Source organism: Astatotilapia calliptera, chromosome 3, assembly GCF_964374335.1.
Source record: "Astatotilapia calliptera chromosome 3, fAstCal68.1, whole genome shotgun sequence".
In the NCBI taxonomy this organism is placed as follows: Eukaryota; Metazoa; Chordata; class Actinopteri; order Cichliformes; family Cichlidae; genus Astatotilapia; species Astatotilapia calliptera.
The window spans coordinates 30,786,432-30,811,688 of record NC_137424.1 but is presented as its reverse complement, the minus strand read 5'-3'; the positions used below and the strand labels follow the sequence as shown (position 1 = coordinate 30,811,688).

Below are 25,257 nucleotides of genomic sequence, written 5' to 3'. Positions count from 1 at the left end.
GTGCATTCCTGCTGCTCTCACAATACACCATGAAGTTTGCTTCACAGTGTAGCTGTCCCTCAGTCTCTACTCCTGGGAGAAATTAGATATGTCTAGAGGGAAAGAATCTTTGCTAAAACAATAATGACCCACCCAAATGGACTCTGACACATTAGAGTCACTGTCTAGGTGAATGAACAGTGAGGGGGGAGGGGCTCTGTTAGAGGAATTTGATGAGACAGCAGTATCTCTCTTGGGTCCACACGTACATTCGCACGCCTCTCTTAATTGGGTTTAGTGCATGTCTTGGCACCAGACGCAGCCAGTTTTAGTTGAATTAGTCTCCTGAATACTCATTTACTTCTCGCTGATGAAGTGCTGCTTTGAGCCGTACAGGAGGGAAAAGGGAGGAGGGGGTTAAGAGGCCACACTGTGTCTCCCCCTCCCTTTTTCCTTTCTCTCTCAACCTGTTAGGACTTCATCCTTCTTAGGTCACAGATTCTTCACCTGCCACACTCGCAGGATGAGCAGCGGTGGCAGCGCTGCGTTGCAAACCTCTAATTTCATGCAAAGAATACCAAGCAGCTGTCTCCTCTGTCCTGCCTGAGAGGTTACCACTTTTAACGTTGTGCTACACTGCCCTCTGGTGGATACCTGCCTATCTTGTCAATCTTTTTTGGTTTTTTTTGGTTTTTTGCAATGTTTTTTAAAGGAGGTGTTTAATATTTGAGGTGTTTCATAAGAAAAGCAGCTGCTCTGCCTTTGTAGAGGTTATTGAATGTCAGGTGAAAATCCACAAAGTTTTAGGCTGGAACTTAAGCAATGCTACTCAGAAAAGCACTTCAGCTGTGATGTGCTTGCATGCTGTATGACTTCGTAAGTTCATAGAAGTATAGGAGGTCTTAGTGTGTCTTTCTGCTGAAGGCAACAAGGACATAATTAATGTGCCATTGTTGAAGGACATGCTGCATGATTCCGTGCAATAATTATTACCGAAAAATTATAGAATGAGTTATGTAATGTAAATGATCAACTGTGTGAAGCAAGACTATATCAGTGTTCAACAAGAAGTCTGAATTCCATCCTCCTGATGATAACAAGTTGAATTCATAAGAAACGGTCTGATCTGAACAGAGGTTTGTGAAATAGCCACGAAAAAGTAAAATGTTTTTATGTTCATGACAATGAATTGTTAAGTTATGTTTTTTTTTTCATGGTATTGAGCACATATTTGAAAGTAATACATTCCAGGAGCATACATTTTTGGGGGGTAGAAAAAGAAGGAAAGTGTAAGACTTGTTGTGTTGCTAGCGCGAGAGTGTGCTGACTAACTTAGAAACACGGTCTTTCTCTTGCTTTTAAATCCAGACACATGAGAGCAGACTGATAGAAATAATGCCACAATGCCCATTTTAGTACAATTAACATTTTTGATACTAGACTGACACACTTGCTGTTGTTTGACCAGATGTTAAAGCTGGCTAACATTCATAATTATAGTGCTAGTAGTAACAGGGCATTCACACGTGTACGTTACTTCTTGGCTGGATGGCGGGAGCTCTTGATTTTTAGTTGAGCACATTTACTTCCAGATTGTCATAGCAACAGTAACTCATCAATGACAAGGCAGGCTTCAGTTAGCAGTTAGCATGATCTAATCTAACTATATATTACAAATTTTGGTCATATTTAACGACTTGTTTGATCATATTGTTATGGTGCTGATGACGAATTAACTTCTAATAACAGGCTTGTCTGAGGTTATTGGTGAGAGTCATAAAATTTCATGCATTATTTATTCAAAACAATGTTAAATACCCTTTAACAATAAATTACTCACATCATAAATACATGTATTTAAATATGTAAACTACATATGTATTAATTTGTATAAATATAAAATGTTTTGTAATTGTAAACAATTGTAAAAAAGCATTTTGGATATTTTGTTTTAACTAGTCTGAAAGCAGACATGATAATAATAAAATAAAATAAAATAATAATTGCAAATTATAAAGTTCAATAATAGTGCCTTCGAAGATTGTCTTTTTGCGATGTAACTAACTGACGTAACACATTTTTTACTTTCTATGTTTTGAAAATAAAGAAATGAAAAATAACTTGACCTCTAAAGTTAGAACTGTCACGTTAATACAGTATTTATAACTGACAGCAGAGTCACACAGGTACACACAACACCTTTCTACTAGCTTCTCCCAATAACTCCTGGCACCCAGTAGCAGCTGACAGTTGGTAACTAAGGGCAACAACTAAACACAGAAACATGCACACACGCACACACACACACACACACACACACACACACACACACACACACACACACACACACACACACAGAGCAGCTTGGTCAGCATGTGAAGGGCAGCGCCTTGTACAAACTCGCAGAGGGGGACCCGGGGAGCTCCTCTGACCTTCTCATTATTCCTCTGTGGTTGACAGTAAAGTGCAAAGGAGACGCGCAGCCCAGCTCATAAAAGCTGAGCTATTTTACAGCTTTTAATTAGCGTGGGCTGACACCTGCTCACACATCGCTACATTCTGCACGCTCGTGTGCATTTGTTGTCTTTGGGTGTTGACACTCTGTCTTTTTCCTGAATCCGTCCAGACATATATATTTACCATCACAATATTTTGTTTATTATTGATACTTTTCTGTAACATTATTATAATTGTGCTGTCATGAAGGTACCAGCCGGATGGCATATGCACAGACCTGAGGAAGTTCATTGATGGCCCCAGTAGCTACCTTGCACTACCTGATGAGCTCAAGTCAGCCATAGAGGCCATCACATACATAGCCGAGGCTCTGCAGGCTGAAAAAGACTATGAAGCGGTAAGTTTGAATGTTTGAGCACGTTTAACCTTCTAAGATCCACAAGGTCACATCTGGAGTGAAGGGCAGGGTTTGATCATTTCGAGCATTCAACAGATAAAGCTTAATCACTGAATATCTAAGTTGTCTTTAGTGATGACCCCTAACCCTAAACATAAACCAAGCAAAAGTGTTTTTGTAATGCATATCACTTAGAATGACAGTTTTCTTTGTCCCCTAATTGTCAAGATTTGAGATGACATTTTTGAGGAGAACCAACATATTATCACAGGGTTAGGGTTAGAGCTATCATTTACTTAAACCTTAGAGCATTAATATGTTTATTGTCCTTCCATTTTTTCTTCCTCTCTACTTTTTATCTGAACAACATGGCTTTATTTCTGACGTTTGTACTGTTGTCTTTTTGTCTCTTGTGTCTGTCTGTCTTTTGCCATTTTCCCACTGTTTTCCTTTCCTTATATTCATTTTCTTTCTATCGTACCCATTCTTTCTCTTTTTAATCTCTTGTCTTTCGCTGGCCTCTTTTAGCTGAAAGAAGATTGGCAATATGTGGCAATGGTGGTGGACCGGATGTTCCTGTGGATTTTCGTCGTTTTCACCACTGTGGGCACGCTGGCCATCTTCGCCGATGCTAGCTTCAACCATACCCCTACGGACCCCTTCAAACCCTTCTGAAGCACAGGGGTGTCTGATTTTCATGAACCATGTTGCTGGAAGTTACGAATCCCTTGATGTACATGTAGAGGAAGACAATTGTAACTGTTAAAATAAGTACAGTTTCCAATGCATTGCCTCATCACAAAACACACAATGCCTTTTTAAATTATAGCTGTACTAGTACTTAAAGGGCCAGTAACTGACAAACCATATGGATTTTATGGTGTTCTTTTTAGATTTGTAGAATTTTAAACTTTTACTGTGTTTGTTAGATTTGGGAGAAAAGCTTTCAAAACCCCAAATTCATATAATGTACTTTGCAAGCCTACGATTAGGGTTATAAGTTAGGACTAAATAAGGTCTATGGTCTAGATAACCCCAACCCTAGCTCCATTCATAGGCAATTACAATATGCAATTTTTGTGTTTATATAATTGCTTTCCAAGTTTTCTCATTATAGAAACAAAGACAATAATCGGACACACAGAAATCAAAAACAGCTGAAAAAAAAACCCCAAACAGTTTTGGCTTCAACCAAAATAAATGGCTAGGTTTCCACTGTAAGGACTTGGATACCAGAATGTTAACAGGGTTACACTCTGTTGCAGACATGGACACACCCATCATCCTATGGTGAAATTTAGTTAATTTGGGGCGATAATTTTCATCGATGCTGACTCTACCTGACTCAACCAGAATTTGTAAAAGAAAACAAAGAAAATAACAATTCTGATGTACATCACATGAAAAACTACTTACATTTCACAAGTCTCCAAACTATTTAGTCAGGGTAGGTTTACCTCAGAAGATTAATCTGGCCCAAAACCTTCTCCTAATTCCAGATGTGTTGCCAGTGACAGTTTGTATGTTAAATTTTTAAAATAATTAAAATAACAAAAAATAATAAATGCATTGATGAAATTGCATGAAATGTAACTACTAAACCAATGTTAGCATACCATACATGCGTATAAATGCTACAATATAAACTACCAGCGTGGGATTTTTTTATTTTGTTATTAGCTGTAGTAGGGTTTGAAGTGTGGCTCCAGGACTGGGTGTTCATATGTGGTGTTAACACATAAACACCAAGACAAACCAGGCCCTATAATGAGCGTGCTGCAAGCCCATGTCAGAATGTGCTGGAGAGTGGCACATGCTTTGCGGTATATTTCTGCAGACACAGTAATCCTCTGCATTTCAGGCATTGGTGTATGTAACGGAGCAGCACACCAACCCCATTCATCTGCTGCACCAACAGCCAATGGAATTCCCAATAATAGAGAAGACTCGTGCCTCTCGGTGCCTCGTTTTGTCTGGACACACGCATGCTGCATGTCCCTTTTACCACACCTGTCCTCTTGGTCTTGTGCTTTCATTTTGCTTTTGTCTTTTAAATAGAGATCTGAGGGGAGAATATCAAAGGCTCCATCTGTTCTCAGAATGCTATCACCTGCCCACCCTGCTATTAATATCCCCACATGTTGGCACTGGTCACCGGACACTACTGCATGGGCTTCCCTGTTATTTCTCTGTGTAAATACACTCTCTCACTGAGATCTATTAGCGCAAGTATTTGGGGGCTGAAATTCTGCCAGTCCACGGCAGCCCACCTTGGCGACAGCACTGATAGCCCCTCAGTATTATAGACCACCATATGTGACGTTATCGCTACACTAGTGGTTGAATTGCACTTGTTCCCTTTCCCGTCTAACACATAACCTTCTATGAAAGAGTAGCTTTGAGAAGCCAGGCTGCACAAAAACAAACACAGAGGTCATTCTGAATGATGTATTCACGCTGAGAATGGCAGCTCAGAGGAGGTCAAGTCAGAGGCATTTTCCCCTCACTTAAGTTTCAATCTGCTGTTGATTTATAGTTTTATGTTTTCACACTGGAAAGGCTCACCAGCATGAGGGAGAGAGGATGGAATGACCCAACTGAGAGGAGAGAAATTTAAAGGCAGAGACAGAGAGTAGGGGATGGAGGAAAGATGAACTTTATGAGGCTTGAAATATAGACATCAGCTTCGTAAAAAGCAACACGAAGGATCAGAGATAGAGCAGAATCCGGAGTTCACTCGGGGGCCTTTGCTTCATCGATCATTACGCTTGTAGTCCTCGCAGCCCTCTATGGCAAAAAACATCCATCTCCATTTTTATACTTTCATCCACATCTTTTCTTGCCTCGAGCTCACATCAAACTCAGAATCAGCAATGCTGAGGTGCTTTTTACTAAGACCTCTCCATCAGTATTGGCATCACCTCCCTGCTCCTGCCAAGAAGTTTGGTAATTCTAGATTTCATCACGCCACAGTATCTGTGAAGCAGAGCCTTTCATTTTCAGCTCCTTAAATCACAGTGTGACTAAAGCCATAGTTTTTATAGGAATTTGTACCTAAAGAACAGACAAACCCCATCACTTGTGCTGTTTAGAAAGATTCTCAAAACAAGTTTATTTCATAATTTAATCAATTTAGGTTTTTTTTACCAGAACATCAACATTGTTTTAAACAGTAAAAAAATATATATTTCACTATTTCTATGAACATAAATATAAATAAGCATAGCATTAACTGATGGAGGTCACAAAGTCAAACCCAGTCTACAATCCCTGCAGATCAGCTGATACTGTTCTACGCACCCAACTTTGCAAATCTCATATATTGTAGGGATTAAACTTTAGCCTGTCTATGGTTGCTGTGACACTGCAAGTTGCTTTGCAGCCCCCCTCCACTCCTGCTCTTCCTCTTCATGTTGTAGCTGACTTAATCAGTGTCAAATCTGTGAATGCCTGCTTTTGTCTGTATCTCTGTGCCACTTCCTTCCTTCTGTGTGGAGATGACCTTTCTAAATGTTGATGGGTTTGTACGCCATGTCACGCAAAAAACGTTGACGCACATGGAAATAACAATCGTCTTTGACAGGCACGGCCTTGAAATATTGTTTTGGTTTAAAATCATTTTTTATTTTTAAATTGCATAATCGATTTTGCTACTTTTGATTTGTAGGAAAATTAGACAATAAATTCAGTGTTTGTGGTGGTTCGTCGCTGTCTCTCTCTTTATATTCAGGATTACTCAAAAAATGGTGGATCTGCGTAAAAGATGGGCTTGGAAGGATTCTATATCAATGCAAGGACACAGACAATATTAAGCTGAAATTAAAAACACTGACCTTCTGGATCCTGGGGCTCAGTTCCTGCATGATATGGATGAAGTTTTGAGTCTTGGTGGATATAAACTGCTCTTATTGGTGTCACACCACTAGGGGGCAGCAGCTGGGAAGTCAAAATTCCACACATAGTGCCTTTAAATTACTGCATTTTCCCCCCAGGATACTTTTGCACACCTGTTTAAAGGACATAAAATTAAAACTTTGATGACAAGCTATTCCTGTAAAACTAATGAGCTTAATAATTTTTTCATTGTCCACCTTTTCAGAAAACTGCTTAATATTTGAAAACCAATTTAACTCAGGGATATAACAGCCAGATAATACCACACACAGCACAGTGCAATGGGTATGACTGCAACAACCCCTAAGGTGGGAGGCTGAAAATGAATATTTAAAGCCTGAAGGAGGTAGAGAAGATTTGATTTACCAGGGAAGATGAATAGCTGAAGGGATCAAGCAGGCATTAAAAGTTAAGAGAGCCAGAGAAGCCACCTACAGCATGACCCACGTCAGCTTTACAGCACCACCAATCATCCTTCGCCTACCGACAACCCCCCAATCAACTTCCCAAAAATATCTCCATTGTCATAACCCACAGCACATAGCCATACCACCCCCTCCACTTCCTCTTACTCCCACACACAATCCCCGCAGTGCTAACCTCAGATTGGTGAGCACCAACAGGTGCCTGCCCCTCAGAGTTCCTAGTACAAGCGCACCCCCCCAGCACATCCATCCAATCAGGTCATGGTTTCACCCAGAGAGTCATGGCCACAAAAGAGACGAAAGGACAGGAGACAGGGTCGTTAGCTGAAGAGCGTGTGCCGTTCGGGGTGTTAACTAGCTGTAACCCAGCTGGAGCAGGGCACTGATTTTCCTGAGCTTTTAGGGGGTGACCATTCATCTTGTATCCAGGTGAAGGTGGGACGTGACTGGCTGTGGCTGCTAGAAGAGCCTTTGGTTGGCTAACAAGAGTCCAGAAGATGATATGATTGCCATTATTGGACAAATGAAGATGTACCTGAGCACTAGCATGAGGATGAATACCTTTCTCTTCGTGTGTGGCTGCTTTTGCCTTACTTTCACTGGTAAGGACGTTTTTAGGAATGCCAGTGTGTGACACTAGTTTTCATGGTTTGAGGATGTTTAAAAATAGATTTTAAGATGAATCATGCTAAGATGATTAAATGTCGCATAATCTGGCCACATAAATCTGGCTAATGAGCATTCCTGGAACTAATAGCAGCATGTTTACTAATAAGTATTTTCAGAAGAGAGACATGATGTTTCTCTTCCATCTAAATCAAAACCTACATAGTGAAATGTTCATTATACTAAAAAACAAACAAAGGAACAACATAAAAAAATGGAAAACTGCCGTTAACTTTTAACTTCAACTAAAAACAAACAACCATGGTTGCTGGTGACCTGCGGTGCAGTGTTCCTATTCGTCTATGTGTCCTAACTGCTAACTATTTCCTGGTGGGATCGAAGGGAATCTGCTTTCATGTGGAGGAATCGAGGCATAATTTGAATCAGACAGCTCCAGTCAAATCAGATAACACACAAGTATCTCACATCCACAACTTCACCCTGTCACTCCAGTTAAATTGCTATTGATTCCATCTCCTGTTTTTTTTCTTGATGTTCTTTTTTTTAATTCCCCCATTTTTGAGTGGGAAAGGCTAGGCGTTAAAATCATGATTAAAATTGATTTAACCAGGTTCAGCTCAAGGTCAGTTTCATTTATATAGTGCCAATTCACAGCAGCAGTTCCCTCAAGGCGCTTCCTATAGTAAGGTAAAGACCCTACAATAACCTTGACCTCCTGACACCATAATGTGAGTGAAAAGCAAAAGAAATAAATGAATGACAAAAAAAAAAAAAAAAGCTGCACAGGTGAATTCCACCATGATTGTGGCCATTTCTTGACCTTTTGTCACACAGCCAGTGAGAATTTACAGGTATGTTTCATCAGCGATAAAACTGCAGTCCCAGGGGAACAAAGCCTGTATTTTATGTCCTTCCACAGATGTTGTCCACTTGAAAACAAGAGTGGCCTCCTTCTTCTCCTCTGGAACATATAATGAATCACATTAACACATCATTGTTTGTTAATCAGAATCTAATTTTGTCCCCGATGGAGCTGGTATCTCAGCCATCCCTTTGATCCTATTCCCTTACTACATATCAATTACATTAGCTCAGTCACCTTTGCTACCCATCGTACACCACCAGCACCTGCCCTGCCTCTCCTGCGTGTCCCGTCTGTCCTCTGTCTTTGCCACATGCTGTTTAATCGCATATTTGGAAAGAAAGAGTCCCTAATGCTGAGCTTTCTGTGATACATGACTTCTAAGACATTGTCTTTTTAAAACATTATAACTTGACAGAGATTAAATGACAATAATAATAATAATAATAATGTCTAAGTACAATTCTACTGATGCAGTTAATTTACAGTACTGCGCAAACGTTTTGAGCCGCCCCTAATTTCTTTATATTTTTGTTTTCAAGAACCAAACCTATGAAAACTTTATTTTTTACATATCTTCTCCTTTCTAGTGGAAAGTTTAACATGGCTTTATCTGTGTTTCTTTTGGTTTGGTTTGTTTTTTCCCTCAGAACAATTCTTTTGGCATTTAAGAAACTGATGTTGATTAATATTTCTTCATGTTTATCATAATTGTCTCCTCACGGACACAAACTAAGAACAAAACAGCTTTGGGTTGAGCGAAATCTCCTTTATGTGTGTTAATCTGACACATGCATTCATGTCTTGGTTTGAGCTCCAGCATAGGCTGATTTCCAGTTTTCAAATATCCTTTCTTTTCAACAGATGTTGGATACAGTATAACAGTATGACAGTAAATAAATTAAGTTGATTACAAATTTTAATTTATGCCTCGGTTCATTAAGTATACAGTATTTGTAAAACTTGTGTAATGTGTTTGTATGATGACATTATAGATTTCATTACTAATTTAGGTGCCTGGGCACAAGTATACAAGAAGTACACATCATGACATGCATATACAAATCAAGATCCTACATCTTCAGCTTAGATTTGCGTTGACAGTTTTAGACACTTTCTGCAAACTTTACCTGGAGATCTGTGACGGCATTGAAATGTTTGAACAAATCAATGCATTTCTTTTAGTTAGTTTTAAGCCGTGCCATAGCTGTTCTGTCTTACACATTATTGAAAAGAACAACACAAGTAGAAGGATGGATTTCCTAAAAAGCATAGTTAAAAATATGATTGTCATGGTCCTGGGTCTCTGACCTAGCGTTTGTGCTGCCTACCTGTGGAGTCTATCATGTCTTGTTATGTATGTTCAGTTCTGTCCCTCGCTCTCTTGCCGTCACTCTGTGTCTCCATGTCTTGTCTTGCTCCCTCGTTCCCCAGTTCCCTGTAGTTAGTCAGTCTGAATCTCAGTGTGTGTTTCTCATGCTTCCTGTTTTATTTTGACAGTGTGCTTCATCCTCATGAAGTAAAACTGATGGTTCATGGTTTGCTTCACTCGCCTGTTAGATTATTATTCAGCTGTGTTTCCCAGGTGTTTCCACTCTGCCTTGATTCCCTGTGTTTATCCTGTCTGCATTTCCTTGTGTGTTTTGTCGTGCTCTCCCTCATTCCCTGGCTGTGTGTTCTGCCTGTGTGTTAGTTTGACTCCTAGCATATTCCCGGTTTAAGTTTGTATTCTGTAATTCCAGCAATAAAGTTGTGTTTTGGGGCCTATCCTGCCTTATCTCACACTGCTGTTATGTCTTTTGCCCCTTTATAATCATAAACTTTAGATCTATCACTTTTATTTGCTCATGTAAATCGACCATATCTCACAAATGCAGTATTGATATTCAGAATAATTGTAAATTCTAACTAATAATAATAAGTAGCCTGCTGATACGTGTTTGAGTATGAACAACATAACAGAGCAGCGGTCTGTCCACAATATAGATTAGATGATATTTTTAGCGTAGCTAATCTCAGTGGGAACTGAACCTCAAACCACTGCAGGCCTGACTCAGTGATTCCTGAAGAGCAAACATGCTGTGGTTTGGTGTCAGTGACTCAAATCCACAAATCAACATGTGACTTGCTTGTGTTGAACTTTATCTCACTCACATACACTAAGAATTGTTCAAGCCTTTCGCTTTTTTTTTAGTCAATTAAACCTTACTTCTATAGCACCTTTGAACATGCCAAAAGTATGCAAGTGACTGACAATCTAACAAACGTAAAACTTTTAAGTGGTAATAGATCTAAGGTCAATGTTTTATTTTAATTTGTAATAAAATAGGCTATACAACATTTACATGCATTTATAGACATTATACTAATTCCCAGCTCTGCTGTTTTGTAAGATTCACAGTTGAAACTAGTGGATGAGAGACAGAGCTGTTGGCACACAGAGATCACTTAAACACACACTGACATCATTATTTGAGACTTGTCCAGGTTTGATATGAGGATCTATCACTGTAGTTATGTGACAGAACAGAATGATAACTTTAGAACATAGATGAAAAAGTCCGGTCATCTTCTTCTAATGTAAAGTAAAGAGCTCAGATTTCTGCATCTTCTGCTTGCTAATACTAGAGTAAAACACAAATCTGGAAGACGCAAAAACATGGATGAGGCATTTCTAATTTTCTACAACTATGTAACTGTAGTAGCCTGCACAGTTACTACAGTTGCATAGTTAAATATGAAACAACAGGCCTGATGACGGACTCTTTAAGGGCATTGGTGAGATAACTGCCATCTATGCCACTGCAGAATTTTCATTTGTGACTCCAGTGCCATTTCTTTTTTTGTGATTTCATGTATAAAATGCAAAATTTCACATTGAAAGATCTATTTGTTTTATAGGATCTCTAAGGCCTTGCTGTCTCTCTTTATTTTACCACTTCTTCCCTTCACCAGATTTTCATCCTTCCTTTTTCTTTGTTGCATTTTTGTTCTTAATATCACTGCTGTTCCTTTTGCAGATGTTTTTTTTTTTTTATCATTTTCTCTTCATTATACTATGTGTCTGCATTCATGCCTTCTTGCAGGAGCCTCTGAAACAGAGAGAAGGCTTCATCAGAAGCTATTTGAAAACTACAACATGAAAGTGAGACCAGCTCGTTACTGGGAGGATAAGGTGACGGTGCGGGTGGGGATGACCCTCTCTCAGCTTGTCAGCTTGGTAAATGAACAACATAAACATAAATATTCCCTCAGACATGCAAACAAAATATTCTACATCCTACCAGTTAAGGATTCCGGATAGGGCTGGCTTTATATGTACCAGTTTAAACTAAATTTTTAGCTATTTCAAATCCAAAAATATTACAGCACAATAAATGAAATGCCAAATCCCTTTCTTAATCTGTAACAAGACTATCCAAACTTACTTGGCCCTACGTGATCTCTCAAATGAAGAAATCACTTAAATGGAAACTCTGACAAAATGAAGTAAGCTAAAAGATCTCAAACAGCAGCACAACATGCCAGGATCTAATGAAACCATTGACATACAAAGTCGTTGACATCAAAGCCATTTCTAACTGGTTGACCTAACAAAATTACTCCAAGACCATACTGACAACTCATCAAAGAGATCACAAAAGAACCCAGAACAGTATCTGAAGACCTGCAGGCCTTACTTGTCATATTTAAGTTTAGTGTTCATGTTTCAACAATAGGAAAGTGAATGAGCAAAAATTGGCATCCAGGGAGAGTTCTGAGGAGACAACAACCACTGCTGACCAAAAACAACAACAACAACGACACCACAGGCTCATCTCACATTGTCCTTGAAACATATTTTCTGTAGACTGACGAGACAAAAATGGAACTTTCTGGAAGGTCTGAGTCTAGTTACATCTGTTGTAAGATTAACAGAATTCATGAAAATAATCGTACCAATAGTCAAACATGGTAGTGGTAAAGTGATGGTCCAGGGCTGCTTCAGGGCTTGGATGACTTGCTGTAATTGGTGGAACAATGTCCAATGCTGAAGCATATTTGAGGATAATGATCCAGAATACATCCAAGTCCAACTCTGACTGGCTCAAAGAAAGCAGTCTGAACTTATTTCCAATTAAGATGCTTTTGAAAGACTTTAAACTTGCCATGCATTGTTTGAAAACCCTCTACTGTGGCCAAGTCAAAACAATTCTGCAAAGAAGAGTGGTTTAAATTTCTACACAGTGTTGCGAAAGACTCTTTGCCAGTTATCACAAACGCTTGATTGCTGTTCATGCTGCTGAGGAGGGCATAACCAGTAATTAGATTTAAGGGGCAATTACTTTTCTTTACATAGCACCAGGTAAAACTACAATTTGTATTTATTTTCTTTATCTAATAATATAATTATTTTAATGATTGGAAATATGTAACTGTGAAAAAAAATATGCTAAAGAAAGGAAGGAAACAATTACTTCATAGCATTGTATGCTTCTACACCATGTCTAAAATACATTCGCACTCTATCTTTTACCTAAAATGTAATTTGATTGCTGAGTTTGAATAGAACCAGGATCACACTCATCTGTCTCGATTAGTTTCAATAGAGGAGGTCTGAAAGTAATGGTACTGTCATACACAACAAGATATAGTGGCATCACTAATGTACATACGTCCACCCCTCTCCCTGTTATTATCCCACTGCAGAATGAGAAGAACGGCGAGATGACGACTAACGTGTTCATGAATCTGGTATGAGCATGAAAACATTCATCTTCATTAGTGAGCCTTGCTCTGATGCCTATCTCCTGTGCTCCTTCGCTCTGCCCTCAAACGGACTTGTCACTTTTCATAACTACAAATTATTTCATGTTTTATCTCTCTTTTTCTCTGACTCACTGTCTCAGTTCACTCCCTCGCCCTCGCTGATTAGATTTCAGGATGGCTGCTCTGTTTGTGACAGTATGTGTGCTTGATTGTGAATGTTTATGTCAGTGGGATTAAATGACTTGCCAAACGCTGGAGAATCAAAGATGGGAATGACAGGGACATCACCTGTTGTCTGTTCAGCTGTTTACTCTTTTTCGTGATTCACTTTGCCTTTCTCCTTTTGTTCATCCCTGCAGGAATGGACAGACTACAGGCTGTCCTGGAACCCAGCTGAATATGACGACATTAATGTTCTGAGAATTCCTCCCAACAAGGTGTGGCGACCTGACATCTACCTCATAAACAAGTGAGTGTCCTGACTGCACTCACACTTACAACATCTTGCATCATGACTAACAGAGTGCCTGCCCTAAAGACGCGGTTGGTCCACCACATTTGGCCAAGACTTAGAATATCTCAAGTAGTGAGTAGTACTATCATGTTTCTTCTTGGATGATTTATAATAAGTTCAATGATCCCCTGACTTCCTGTCAAGATGAACTTTTTAATTTGTCTATTTGGATTATAATCAAACCAATCATAGTATTTGTTTGGACACGCCACATCGTGTCAGATTGATCAGCACCAACATTGGTATTTGTTTGATGCTGTGATAGGATAGATACTTTGCCTCAATAAATGTCACGTTTCTCTTCCTTCAGTAATGACGGCCAGTTTGATGTGGCTCTGTACGTCAACGTCTTGGTTTACAGTGACGGCACTGTTAACTGGCTTCCACCCGCCATCTACCGCAGTTCCTGCTCTATAGAGGTACAGTCTAAGCTCGTTTCCATTGAAACAGTACCAGTGCATAGACGGTTCCTCCTTGGAGCTTTTTTGAGAGTCATCTTCAAAATGATATGTTGACTTTAACAATCTATAGGTGGCGTACTTCCCATTTGACTGGCAAAACTGCAGCATGATTTTCCGCTCGTACACCTATGATTCCTCTGAGGTTGACCTGCAATACTTTCTGGATGATGACGGCAAAGAGATCCAAGAGATTGTAATAGATGAGAACGCTTTCACTGGTTGGTGCACGTAGTGATGCTTTTCAGTATTTGTCCTGTTTTTGTGAACAGGGTGTCGAACTCCAGGCCTCGAGGGCTGGTGTCCTGCAGATTTTAGATCTCCCCCTGGGTCAACACACCTGAATCACATGATGAGTTTATTTCTAGGCCTCTGGAGAAATTCAAGACATGTTGAGGAGGTCATTTAACCATTTGAATCAGCTGTGTTGGATCAAGGACATATCTAAAACCTGCAGGACACCGGCCCTCAAGGCCTGGAGTTTGACACCTGTGCTTTACGTGTTCTGTACGTACATTTTTTTAAGTGGCTTCATTTTTTATTTACCAGACTGTGTCTGATTTAGAATAAATCCTCTTTACATTTAACTTCTTCTCCTTGCGCCTCACCTTGGACAGAGAATGGTGAATGGGCCATTTGTCACAAACCAACAAGAAAGAACGTTAAGGAGGACCTGTATGAGGACATCACCTTCTATCTCATCATAGAGAGGAAGCCTCTTTTCTACATCATCAACATCATTGTGCCCTGTATCCTCACCAGCGTGTTGGCTATATTTGTCTTCTACCTGCCTCCTGGAGCAGGTCAGCACATGTGACATGTTGTGACATTATGACTACACATCATTGCCAAGAGCAAGCATAGGAAGTGAAAAACTGCCTAATCTCATGACAATAAGCATGTGTCTAATTTGAGCTGCTCTGTAAGTCAGGGCGACCTTTAAAGAACTGTATTGATCTACAATACATTGAAGGTGAATGATGGATCACTGTTATTAACTGTCGTTTTGCAGACACATTTCATAATAATGCTTCACTGCCAATGAAAAAACAAACAAAACAGCAGAACATATTCAACGGAAAGCTTCAGGGTTTTTACAAGTGTATAACAAACCTAGCAGGCTGCTCGGCCTAAGATACCACTGACTAAAAGATAGCAGTTTGATATAGTACCTCAGTGTATAACCAGATTAGAGCCAATTGCTAAACCCTGAAATTGATGGAAATCAGCCTGAGTCTGATAAATATCAGCAAGTCTCTTGATAGCAAGTTCCTTAATGTCTTGAATTCTGCTCTTGTTAGTATAACACTGTCTACAGACAAAATGTTTTCTACCTTACTGTCATAATTAATTTGTCAACTTGTCCCTTTTCTTTACAGGAGAGAAAATGACTCTTTCCATTTCCGTCCTCATTGCTCTGACTGTCTTCATGTTGCTGCTGGCTGACAAGGTCCCAGAGACTTCCCTCGGCATCCCAATTATTGTCAACTACGTCATGTTCACTATGATCTTGGTGACCTTCTCTGTCATCCTAAGTGTGGTAGTCCTCAACCTGCATCACCGAACACCCAGCACACACATCATGCCAAGCTGGGTCCGAAAGGTATTTAATAATCATCTAAAATGTTTATGTAAGAATTTGAAATCATGGATCACATATAATTTTTTTTATGAATATACTTAAACTTTGAGGATATCATAAAGGTTACTTTATATGTAATTTAACTGTCCTGTGATGTCAGTTTCTCAGGTGCAGCAATGTGTTTTGTGTTCCTGACCCAGGGCATGTTTAGTTACGGTCTTATAGGTCATGGTTCAATGAGAATATATTTTTACAAAAAAACGTAAATCATTTTTTTAAAAGTACGCTGGAAAGACCTATATATAAAATATAATAGTTTTTCATGACACCAATTATTAAAAAAACCTCTTTAACATTATTATTTTTTTATGGGATAATAATAACTGTCACCGTATCTGTCTCCCATCTGACAGCACTCATTATGAAATGGGAGAAAATACTGAGTCTCCAGAGACGTTGTAGTACACAATATACTGTAGATCATTTCACACCAGAATGGGTCAATTTGACAGCCAACATAACAGGAGGGTTAAGAAGACTTTATTTAGTGTTTATTTTTCTCTAACTGTAAGCTCACATTTACACTGCTGGGCCATCTGTGACTACCCTAGCCCCGCCCAACCCTAATTTTAGCCAATCAGAATATTTCATTTGTGTTTTTAGAAAATTGTTCTTTCAAGTCTTGCAAACAGACAACAAAAAACAACTTTTCACATTTCCCCCCCCAGAAGTAGTACTTTTGTCTTTCTCCCAAAAAATACTGGGTTAATTTTCCTAAATATGATGCCTTAAACTTTAGAGCGTTAATATTATCAAAAAACGCAGAGGGGTGTATAGTGTTAATTTATTATTATACACATGAAATGTGATTGATAATTAATGAATAAAGGTTCATTATGTTTAACTGCATTACCAGAATAGCAGAACAGCAGAATAAGCAGGTGAGAATTTACTAAACCACGTTCCACAGATTCATTAAAAAGGGTTTTGTGCACATTATAATTCTATAATTTGAAAGTATGTAAGCATATGATAAAAATACAAAGGTCAGTATGAAATTTGGTTGGATAGGACATAAAAATGCACCACTTACAGATGGCAAAAATGGATACAATTGAATGAGTGTTGACATTCAAAGTTAACAATCTAATAGCAATTAGCTTCTGAATTTTTGCTGACTCTTATGATTAGGCACTTTGCAAAAGTGTGTTAAATTAAGTAGTTGTTGATTGTAGTTTGTCTGAATTCATTGTTTGAAAAGTGACATTACATGTAAAGCCACAGAGTAAAACAGATACCTTCTATAAAGTTGTAATTTATGCTTGGGTTAAGTTGGGTCAGCTTGAAACAAAAGTACAAACCTCTGTGAAACCACTGAATTCCTCCATTTGATTTTTCAGGTGTTCATACATTTCCTGCCTAAATACATTGGCATGATGAGGCCAAAACCAGAGGAACCCTTTTTGGAAGAGGAATCTTCTGATGACACACCTATTCAAAGCTACAATGGGCGACAGCCGGGAGGAGAGTATTTCATTCGCAAGATCAACCCTGATCTTGTCTTACCTTGGCGAGGCAGGTATGACAAAGAAAAAAAGCAATCTATTAGAGGTGTGACTGTGTCTAAATGAAATTGTATGAGTATCCAAAAATATCTACTTCATTTTCTTCGTATTAATAATTCACAAAAGCTTTGTTCATCTATTTGTAACCTTCCTTGACAATCGCTGAGCCAATATACTTCAAACTTCTTTGGTTTATTGCCAGGAAACAGCAGTTGGCTTGTTGTCATTTTGATTAGCTCCTCTCAGATCTCAGATTTTGTGCAGAAATCATGTGGATACTGCCTGCTCTGGTGTTTGTGGAAGAAGCTTAACTCTAACCCACATATATATAAATGTACAGGTATGGCTGTAAGGCTCTCTCTGAATCAAAATGTACTGACATTGATCCTCAACCTCAACCCCGACTCCATTCTGACAGCAACCAAAACGTACTTTTGGGAAGAATATGAACATATTTTGATGGGTGCCAGTTAGAATTAATATTTTCTGTTTCCCTGAAAACCAACATTTAAGTGAATTGTTTTTAATATAAGTTAAAAAAAAAAAAGACATATTGCACCAGAATAGGGTTAGGGTTGAATGCCACAGGTTGAGCAAACAAAAAACATCACAACTATAAAGGTGAAACCTTTCCCCAACCCTAAGCTAAATTCTAACTTTAACTATTAAAACAAGTCTTAACCAGCGAATAGGTCTGTGAATGGTTGTGAAAAAAATGAGCGGGCAGTTTTTTTTCAAGGCATTAAATAACTAAGAAATAGAAATAAGTGGAGTTTGTGTTATGCACATCAGCAAAGTTGGTAAGACAGACTCCACACAAAGTTTTCCACTAGCAGAAAACTTTTACAAATATTCATTTTTCTTCAGGCAAAAATGTAACATGTTTGATGGGATTAAATGTATTGGTTTATATCATCAAATAAAGACAGACTGCCAAAAAGTTCTAGCGCCTGTCACGAATATTAAGAACCACAGAGCTGAAGTATTGACCCTGAGGCTAATTCATCCTGATTCAGCCTCTTTCTAAGCTGAGATGTGCAGATCCTGATGGGGAAAGCTATTTCTATTAACATTAATAAAAGCCAGTGTGGGCATGAATCTCCTTTGTAGAGTGTGCCAAAGTGTGAATGTTGGATCTGGTGCCAGATCAGCTATTATAGTAAAGTACACTGTGTGCTGGAGTTGGCAGAGTTAAAGCCATCATTGCAGAAGCTCAGAGGATCTGTCAAGGCTGCAACAGTAAACACATCTCCTTGAGCCTTCTGATATCATATCTAATAAGATTGTGTTAAAGGTGTTTTTAAGAATTGAATTGTCGTACTAATTCAGAATGTATTGGATGCTTCAAAGGCATGACTGAAATGCAGAATATATATTCAAATCTCCACAAGTTGGATTATAACATTATAACAATCTCGTTAAAATGACATTAACGCCATAACCGCATTATGCAGCAAATCTCCATTAGCGAGCACCTTGAGGCAACTGTTGTTGCGATTTGGCGCTATACAAATGAGTTGAGACTGAGATTCCACTAATCTGGTCTGCTTCTGTAGTCCTGACTGAAACATTATAATACCTATTACCACTGATGAACTGCAGAACGTGCAATGATAATCACTGTCAGATGATGAATTTGAGCAAGTTTTGGTAATTATTTTATGTTTTCTGAAATGCATCAACAATTCAATCCAGATGCTCAGCTTACTGTTTTAATAAAATGACTAGAATGTGCGTGTGCATGTTAAAGCCGTGTCATAATGCAGTTTTAGGGTTGTTCATGTTTTGCTTCATACTGTCATTGGTAGTAGTTAAGAATGGGTGAGATAAGCTACTCAAGATAACCAGAAAGAGTGTAGTTGCTTAGAAACATGATGTCTTTATGTTACCTGCTTCATTCTGGCTAATCAGCTGGTACCTTGCCTCGTGGGTCTTGCCTCATAACCAGCTTCACAGTCCCATGAATGAGATCTTGTGCTGGACAGCTCTCATCCTGTTCCAAAAGCATCACATTCAGCCCCAGCTAAGCCCCACACCCACATCCACAGTCGCCAGCCACTAAGCCTCTGTTTAGGTTTGGCATTAGGGGGTAATCCCACAGAAAGGAGCTCGAGGGACAGTGAAGAATAGATGAGTGGAAGGGAAAGCTGGTGCTGAGTGATAGAGGCATAGGAGGCTTTTGTCGTGTTAGATGTGGGAGAGATGGTGGCTGTGCTATCATAGAAATACAGACATGATTCATCTATATGTCTGTTGCCTCATCCGGTTCTGTGAAAAATGAGGCAACACACTGTAACTTGATTTCACTTATCAGTTGACTATCAGACTTGTTGCTTATAAGAATTTTTTTGAATAAGAATTTTGTGGATGTTTGGTGATATGAGACAACTTTATACTATTCCAAACTCTGTGTGCTTGTTATAAAGTGCATACATGTTCAAAAGTTGATTCTGTTCATCTGGACGTAGCGTTTTGTGGGAGAAAAGTTTCGTCACTCATCCAAGTGACTTCTTCAGTCTCAGCTGACTGCAGGTTTCCCCAAATCTTATAAACAGCACATTTGCATAATGACTGAAACCAGCCCACTGAAGGAACAATGGGCTGGGAGGTCAGTTCCTTAATCTTAATTATGCAAATTCTCATGACCATTGATCAACAACCACTGATCAATGGCCATGAGTACCATTCACAGAGAGTATACATATGCATACATATATGCATACATGTTCTATTCCCACATCTTGAAGCAAGCATGCAGTTTGGGCAAATTTCTTTTATTTTGTTTTTTATGTTTTTTCCCCTCTAATAAGAGTTAAACTCAATATAGATATATTTACATGATGGTATAGTTACAGTCCCAATGTACAGTACATACATGTGCCTGTGTGTGTTTGTCACAGTGAGGACTCCGTGAATCTGAGGTAATGAATACAAGCTGTGGAATGTGGGTGGCGTGTGGACCACTACTTACCACACACACGCACACACACACACGCACACACACGCACGCACACACACACGCACACACACACACACACACACGGATGCATACACCAGCACCAGCCTTCCTATGGGAGTTGATTCATTTTTACTGTCCTATCCATCTGTTGTCATGCTGTCTTTCTGTAACACGTCCTGCTTCCTTACTGACGCCGTCCTCATTCTGGTGCTAGTTATCGACTCTCACACTGAACAACTATAGACCATATACATAGACTGCAGATATGTAGTGATGGTGCCAGTGTGACAGGTGCACTGTGGTGCCCAGCCAGCCTGTTACATGATATGCATCCATGATATCTACATGTTTTCATATAATGAAGAATGAAAACAATGTGAATCTAGTGGGTGCAAAGAAAAGTTGGAGCACAGCGTAACTGTTCTCAAAAGAAAGGTATGAACTCTCTCCACCATTTTCCATCCCCAAATTTAATAAGTGGGATAAAAGGCATGGATACATCACACTCAAATAGAAATGCTTTATTTAATACAAAGGATGTGCAAAATACAGGTGACAATCTTAATTTTATAGACATAGATAGATTGCATAAATCCCTCAAATTTGTCATTTCATAATCTAGTCTTTTGGTTTAATTATGAAGTTTAGTTTGTTACGAAGCAAGTGAGTTACAGAGCAGAAGAAAGAAGAAAGATCCTGCCTGGGTCTCAGTATAATTTGGTGGTTTGACCCTTATGCCGAATGGCTGTAACAGCGGTTTGACTCTTCCCTGGTCCATTTCCTGCATGTTATTCCGTCTGTCTGTTCGACCGTCCTATCACAAAAATAAAAGAGGCCTAATATAAATATAAAGATTGTGTCAGCACATGTGTTTCGCTTCATGGAACAGCTGTGTGAGACAAAGAATGAAGAAGTCAAATGTTACTGCATCACGTAAACGTTAACCCCTCTGCTTGGAGTTTGCTGCTGTCACTCAGTGTTTAGAGGAGCTGCAGGAAGCCTGCCTGGGTCAAGGACACACAAAGACACATTCTGTATGTTATAAAGAGACAAGACAGATGTGTCTAAACAGAGTCATGCTTTGTTTTAGCAGAGATTAACCACGCTGCACAGTGACTCGTGACATACGCAGCATAAATCTCAGGTTTTGAAACATTTATGAGGTTGTTACTACAGTTTTTAACTTCTCACAGAAGTGTTTTTGTGACAAACTCGAGCGGCAAGATATCCTCCAGGTTAGAAGGTGCTTTCTTTGCAAAACACATTGTTCTTTGTCTTATACAGTAAGAGGGGTTTTGAGTTGAATCTCATATTGTAATTGCTATAATAAATATTAAACCATGCATGGGGTTAGATTAATTATGGATTCTAAATTGGGACACCAGTCAAAAGCACACAACTCCACCTAGGACATGCTGGGCTGACTGGTTGTGTGTTTATTCAATTTATTTTATATTGGAATCAAAATGGTCCAGATTAGTAGTAGCAACTGTTATGATTGTTGAGATCTACACAGAGCCCAGTCGGTAGTCTGTGTATGTTAAATATGTTGAGAGGATGAGGGTTAATGCTTTGTGCTATAATTACCAAATGTTATCACATTAACATGCTAAACGCTTAAGGCTACGTTCACACTGCAGGCGAAAGCGCATCAAATCCGATTTTTTTGACCCTATGCGACCCATATCCAATCATGGTATGACAGTGTGAACGGCACAAATCCGATATTTTCAAATCCGATCTGGGTCACTTTCGTATGTGGTACTGAATCCGATACATATCCGATGTTTTAGAAAGCGACTGCTGTTTGAACGGTCAAGTCGCATTAAATCCGTCTTTTACGTAACTGACACAAGACAGATGCCAATTATCAGCTCCGGAGAAGCGCCCGAGAAGACATCGCGAACGCTTCCTGGCCATCCCGTGTAGATGTCAGTGAAACTGCTGGGAAGACAACGTTGGAGAAACGTGAACATTTTATTTGTACTGTATAATGTTCAGATTCTGACAGAAATCTGCAACTATCCTTTGAAGCACCGCTCCTCTCTTAAACAGCAGTAAGGATAATTATTAGGCTATTTACATTATTATGTAATGTAATTATTATGTATGCAAAAATTGGAAACGTAAAGTCCGAAGTCTTTATATTAAGGGCCATCAGTCAAACAATACTGTTTGATTTGGGTCTAAACAGAGCGTGTTGTGTGTGACGTCTTCTTTTGCGCATGCGGGCCGCTTTGAGCGTTCACACTAGAGCACGTTTGCTGTCGCATTTTATTTGTAGTGTGAACGAGCAGACAAAAAAATCGGATTTGATCAAAAAATCGGAATTGAGCATTAAGACCTGCAGTGTGAACGTAGCCTAAGACAGTGTGAAGGGTCAAAAAAAGCTCTAGCTGCTACACATTAGCGTGTTAGCATTGTCAGTGTGCGCATGTTAGCATAAACTAGCAAACACGAAGGCAACTACGAGCATGACTGCAGACTCTTAGTATTGCTTTTTAAGCTGCATAACATATAGCATATAAAAGCTAGTTAAATGGAAAACTTCCACAACAGGCAAAAAAAAAAAAGCTTTTTGCTAAAAAAAGAAGAAGATTTAAAGCAGAAGTTTTTTGCACTGCATTTTAAAATGAAAACATATTGCATTTATTTGCAATTAAAAACACACAGAGCAGAAAGTGTGTTACTGTTTTACATCCACAGACACACAAGAAAAGAAGCAGGCAACATGAGGTCAAGTTATGGCAATTTTATTTTTGTATGTCAGTAAATGCATTCAGAATAGAGTTTTTAAAAAACAAACAAACGTCCCAAGTAAAGTTTGGGGGGATTTTTGTGAAAGAAAGGTTGAGAGAGGGGGAAGGAGGAAGATGCTGCTGGGTCAGTTCTTTCTCAGCAGTCTGCTCCAGAATCCCCTCCTGTCCTCGGCTTGCTTTTCTTTTGCCTTCAGCTCTTTTAAGGTTTTGTTGAGCTGCTCCTCGGCATCTTTAAATGTTTCTTTCAGCTGCTGTTTGGCCAGTTTCCCTTTGTGTTTGAGGAGCTCTTTAGCTTCCTTTTTGTGCTTTTGTATTTCTTTAAGTTCATCTTTGCAGCCTTTCTTGGTCACCGTCGTTTCTTTCTTGAATACCTTCAACTCAATTTTCCCTTCTGCAAGTTCCTCTTGCACTTTCATCAGTTCCTCCTTCATGTTTTGAGTGTAACTCTTTGTATCTTCCATTTCTTTCTTTGCTTCCTGTATTTTAATTTTCTCTTCCTCCAACACTTTTTGAGCTTCCAACAATTCTTTCTTCATATTTTCAATCTCATTTTCTGTCTCGTGTTTACATTTTTTCTCATCTTCAAGTTGTTGCTTCACATGCAGTAATTCCTTCCTTAGTGTTTCAGCTTCAGCCATTACATTTGCAGCGTCTTGTGTTGCCAACTGCATTTTGCTTTTTTCCTCTTCAAAAGCTTCCTGCACCTCCTGTAATTCCTGCATCACATTTCCTGCCTCCTTCTTTGCAGTTTGATATTTATTTTTGGCTTCTTGTGCTGTGCTTTTCTCTTCCTCCAATGCTTTTTGAGCTTCCAACAGTTCTTTCTTCATGTTTTCATTCTCGTTTTCTGCCTGTTGTTTTCTCATCTTCTCTCCTTTAAGTTTGAGACCCACATCCTGTAATTCCTGCAATACTACTTCAGTTTCAAACTTTGAATTTTTAGCTTCTCCTCTTGATTTTTCTGCCTCTTCTTTTAATTTGACATTTTCAGCCTGTATCATTTGAAATTTAAAATGAATCAGCTGTACTGTATTGTGAGGTGAAGCACTCGCCGATCCTCTTCTCGATCTCCCTTGATTCATTTTGGCCTTTTAAACAAAGGAACCAACGTTTTGTAGAGGAGTGAAGTGAAGTTTTCGATGTTTCTTCGTCAACTGTCGTTTGTCCTGCACAGAGATGCTGCTGTAGATGTGTCTCTAGCTGTGTCTGGATACAATGAAACATGCTGGAACTAAGTGCTTGTGTTGCACAGTTCTACTAAACATTCCATTTCATGCATGCTCCGCCCACATGGTCAGGAATGTCAGGTGCTGCATCTCCAAATGCTGCTCCCGTTGCCTAGCAATAACAGCTGTTTACTTTTTGGGGTCTGGTTCATTGTTTAATAAAGAAAACATGTCCAAGTATTGGGTGCTGAGGCTCAGCGCATATTCTAGCCTGCTGTGTGGGTGGGCAGCTAGAAATCACTGGTGGGCAACATGAGTGAGGAGAAAACTGGAGCAGCCAAGCAGGGAGCTGCAGGTTGCTGGTTTGAGTCTCTGTTCAGATGCTGGTGTCTCCTCTCTCTGAGATGTCTGCAAACAGTCCCAGATAAAACAATAAGGATAATAAACAAACACGTGACTAAAATAACAATTATGACTCTGATGTGTTTCATGTGTAGCAGGATGGCCTCTATACAGCAGTCGCTGCAAGCATCCACATCGCCACACTTACTATTCTTTAAGCAGGCGTCCTGGGCTCCTCCTAAGGAAAGTTTGAAACTTCATTTCCTTCATGCTGGTGAACTTTTTACCAAATATTTTCATCAAAGCTTCTCCATCACTGACAGGGATTGTTTGGATCTTCACACTCATCTCCACCAACCCTAAAAAATGAGTCTCACTTTGCTCATATAATGCCAGGAGTGTCTCCATATTCCACAAAAGTCTATGCAAACATGTAACAGTATCCCATATTCATAGAAATATTATTGATATTATAACAAAAGCTGTCACCAACACAATTGTCCCAAGTGCTTTTTTTTTATT

The 25,257-nt window shown here is 39.2% G+C and overlaps 2 protein-coding genes across 2 annotated transcripts in view; both read left to right on the top strand.

The window, feature by feature from the left end:
- The window catches only part of chrnb1 (cholinergic receptor, nicotinic, beta 1 (muscle)), a 28,319-nt gene extending 21,783 nt beyond the window's left edge, over positions 1 to 6,536 (top strand). The window contains exons 10-11 of the mRNA XM_026161599.2: positions 2,686 to 2,833; positions 3,362 to 6,536. Of these exons, the coding sequence (XP_026017384.1) occupies positions 2,686 to 2,833; positions 3,362 to 3,508 (295 nt within the window). The 3' untranslated portion in view covers positions 3,509 to 6,536. The remainder of the gene's footprint in view (positions 1 to 2,685; positions 2,834 to 3,361) is intronic.
- Positions 6,537 to 6,667: 131 nt separating this feature from the next.
- The window catches only part of chrnb1l (cholinergic receptor, nicotinic, beta 1 (muscle) like), a 31,908-nt gene continuing 13,318 nt past the window's right edge, over positions 6,668 to 25,257 (top strand). Inside the window, exons 1-9 of the mRNA XM_026161598.2 lie at positions 6,668 to 7,754; positions 11,728 to 11,861; positions 13,331 to 13,375; positions 13,750 to 13,859; positions 14,215 to 14,323; positions 14,436 to 14,583; positions 14,980 to 15,165; positions 15,742 to 15,965; positions 17,345 to 17,523. Of these exons, the coding sequence (XP_026017383.2) occupies positions 7,655 to 7,754; positions 11,728 to 11,861; positions 13,331 to 13,375; positions 13,750 to 13,859; positions 14,215 to 14,323; positions 14,436 to 14,583; positions 14,980 to 15,165; positions 15,742 to 15,965; positions 17,345 to 17,523 (1,235 nt within the window). The 5' untranslated portion in view covers positions 6,668 to 7,654. The remainder of the gene's footprint in view (positions 7,755 to 11,727; positions 11,862 to 13,330; positions 13,376 to 13,749; positions 13,860 to 14,214; positions 14,324 to 14,435; positions 14,584 to 14,979; positions 15,166 to 15,741; positions 15,966 to 17,344; positions 17,524 to 25,257) is intronic.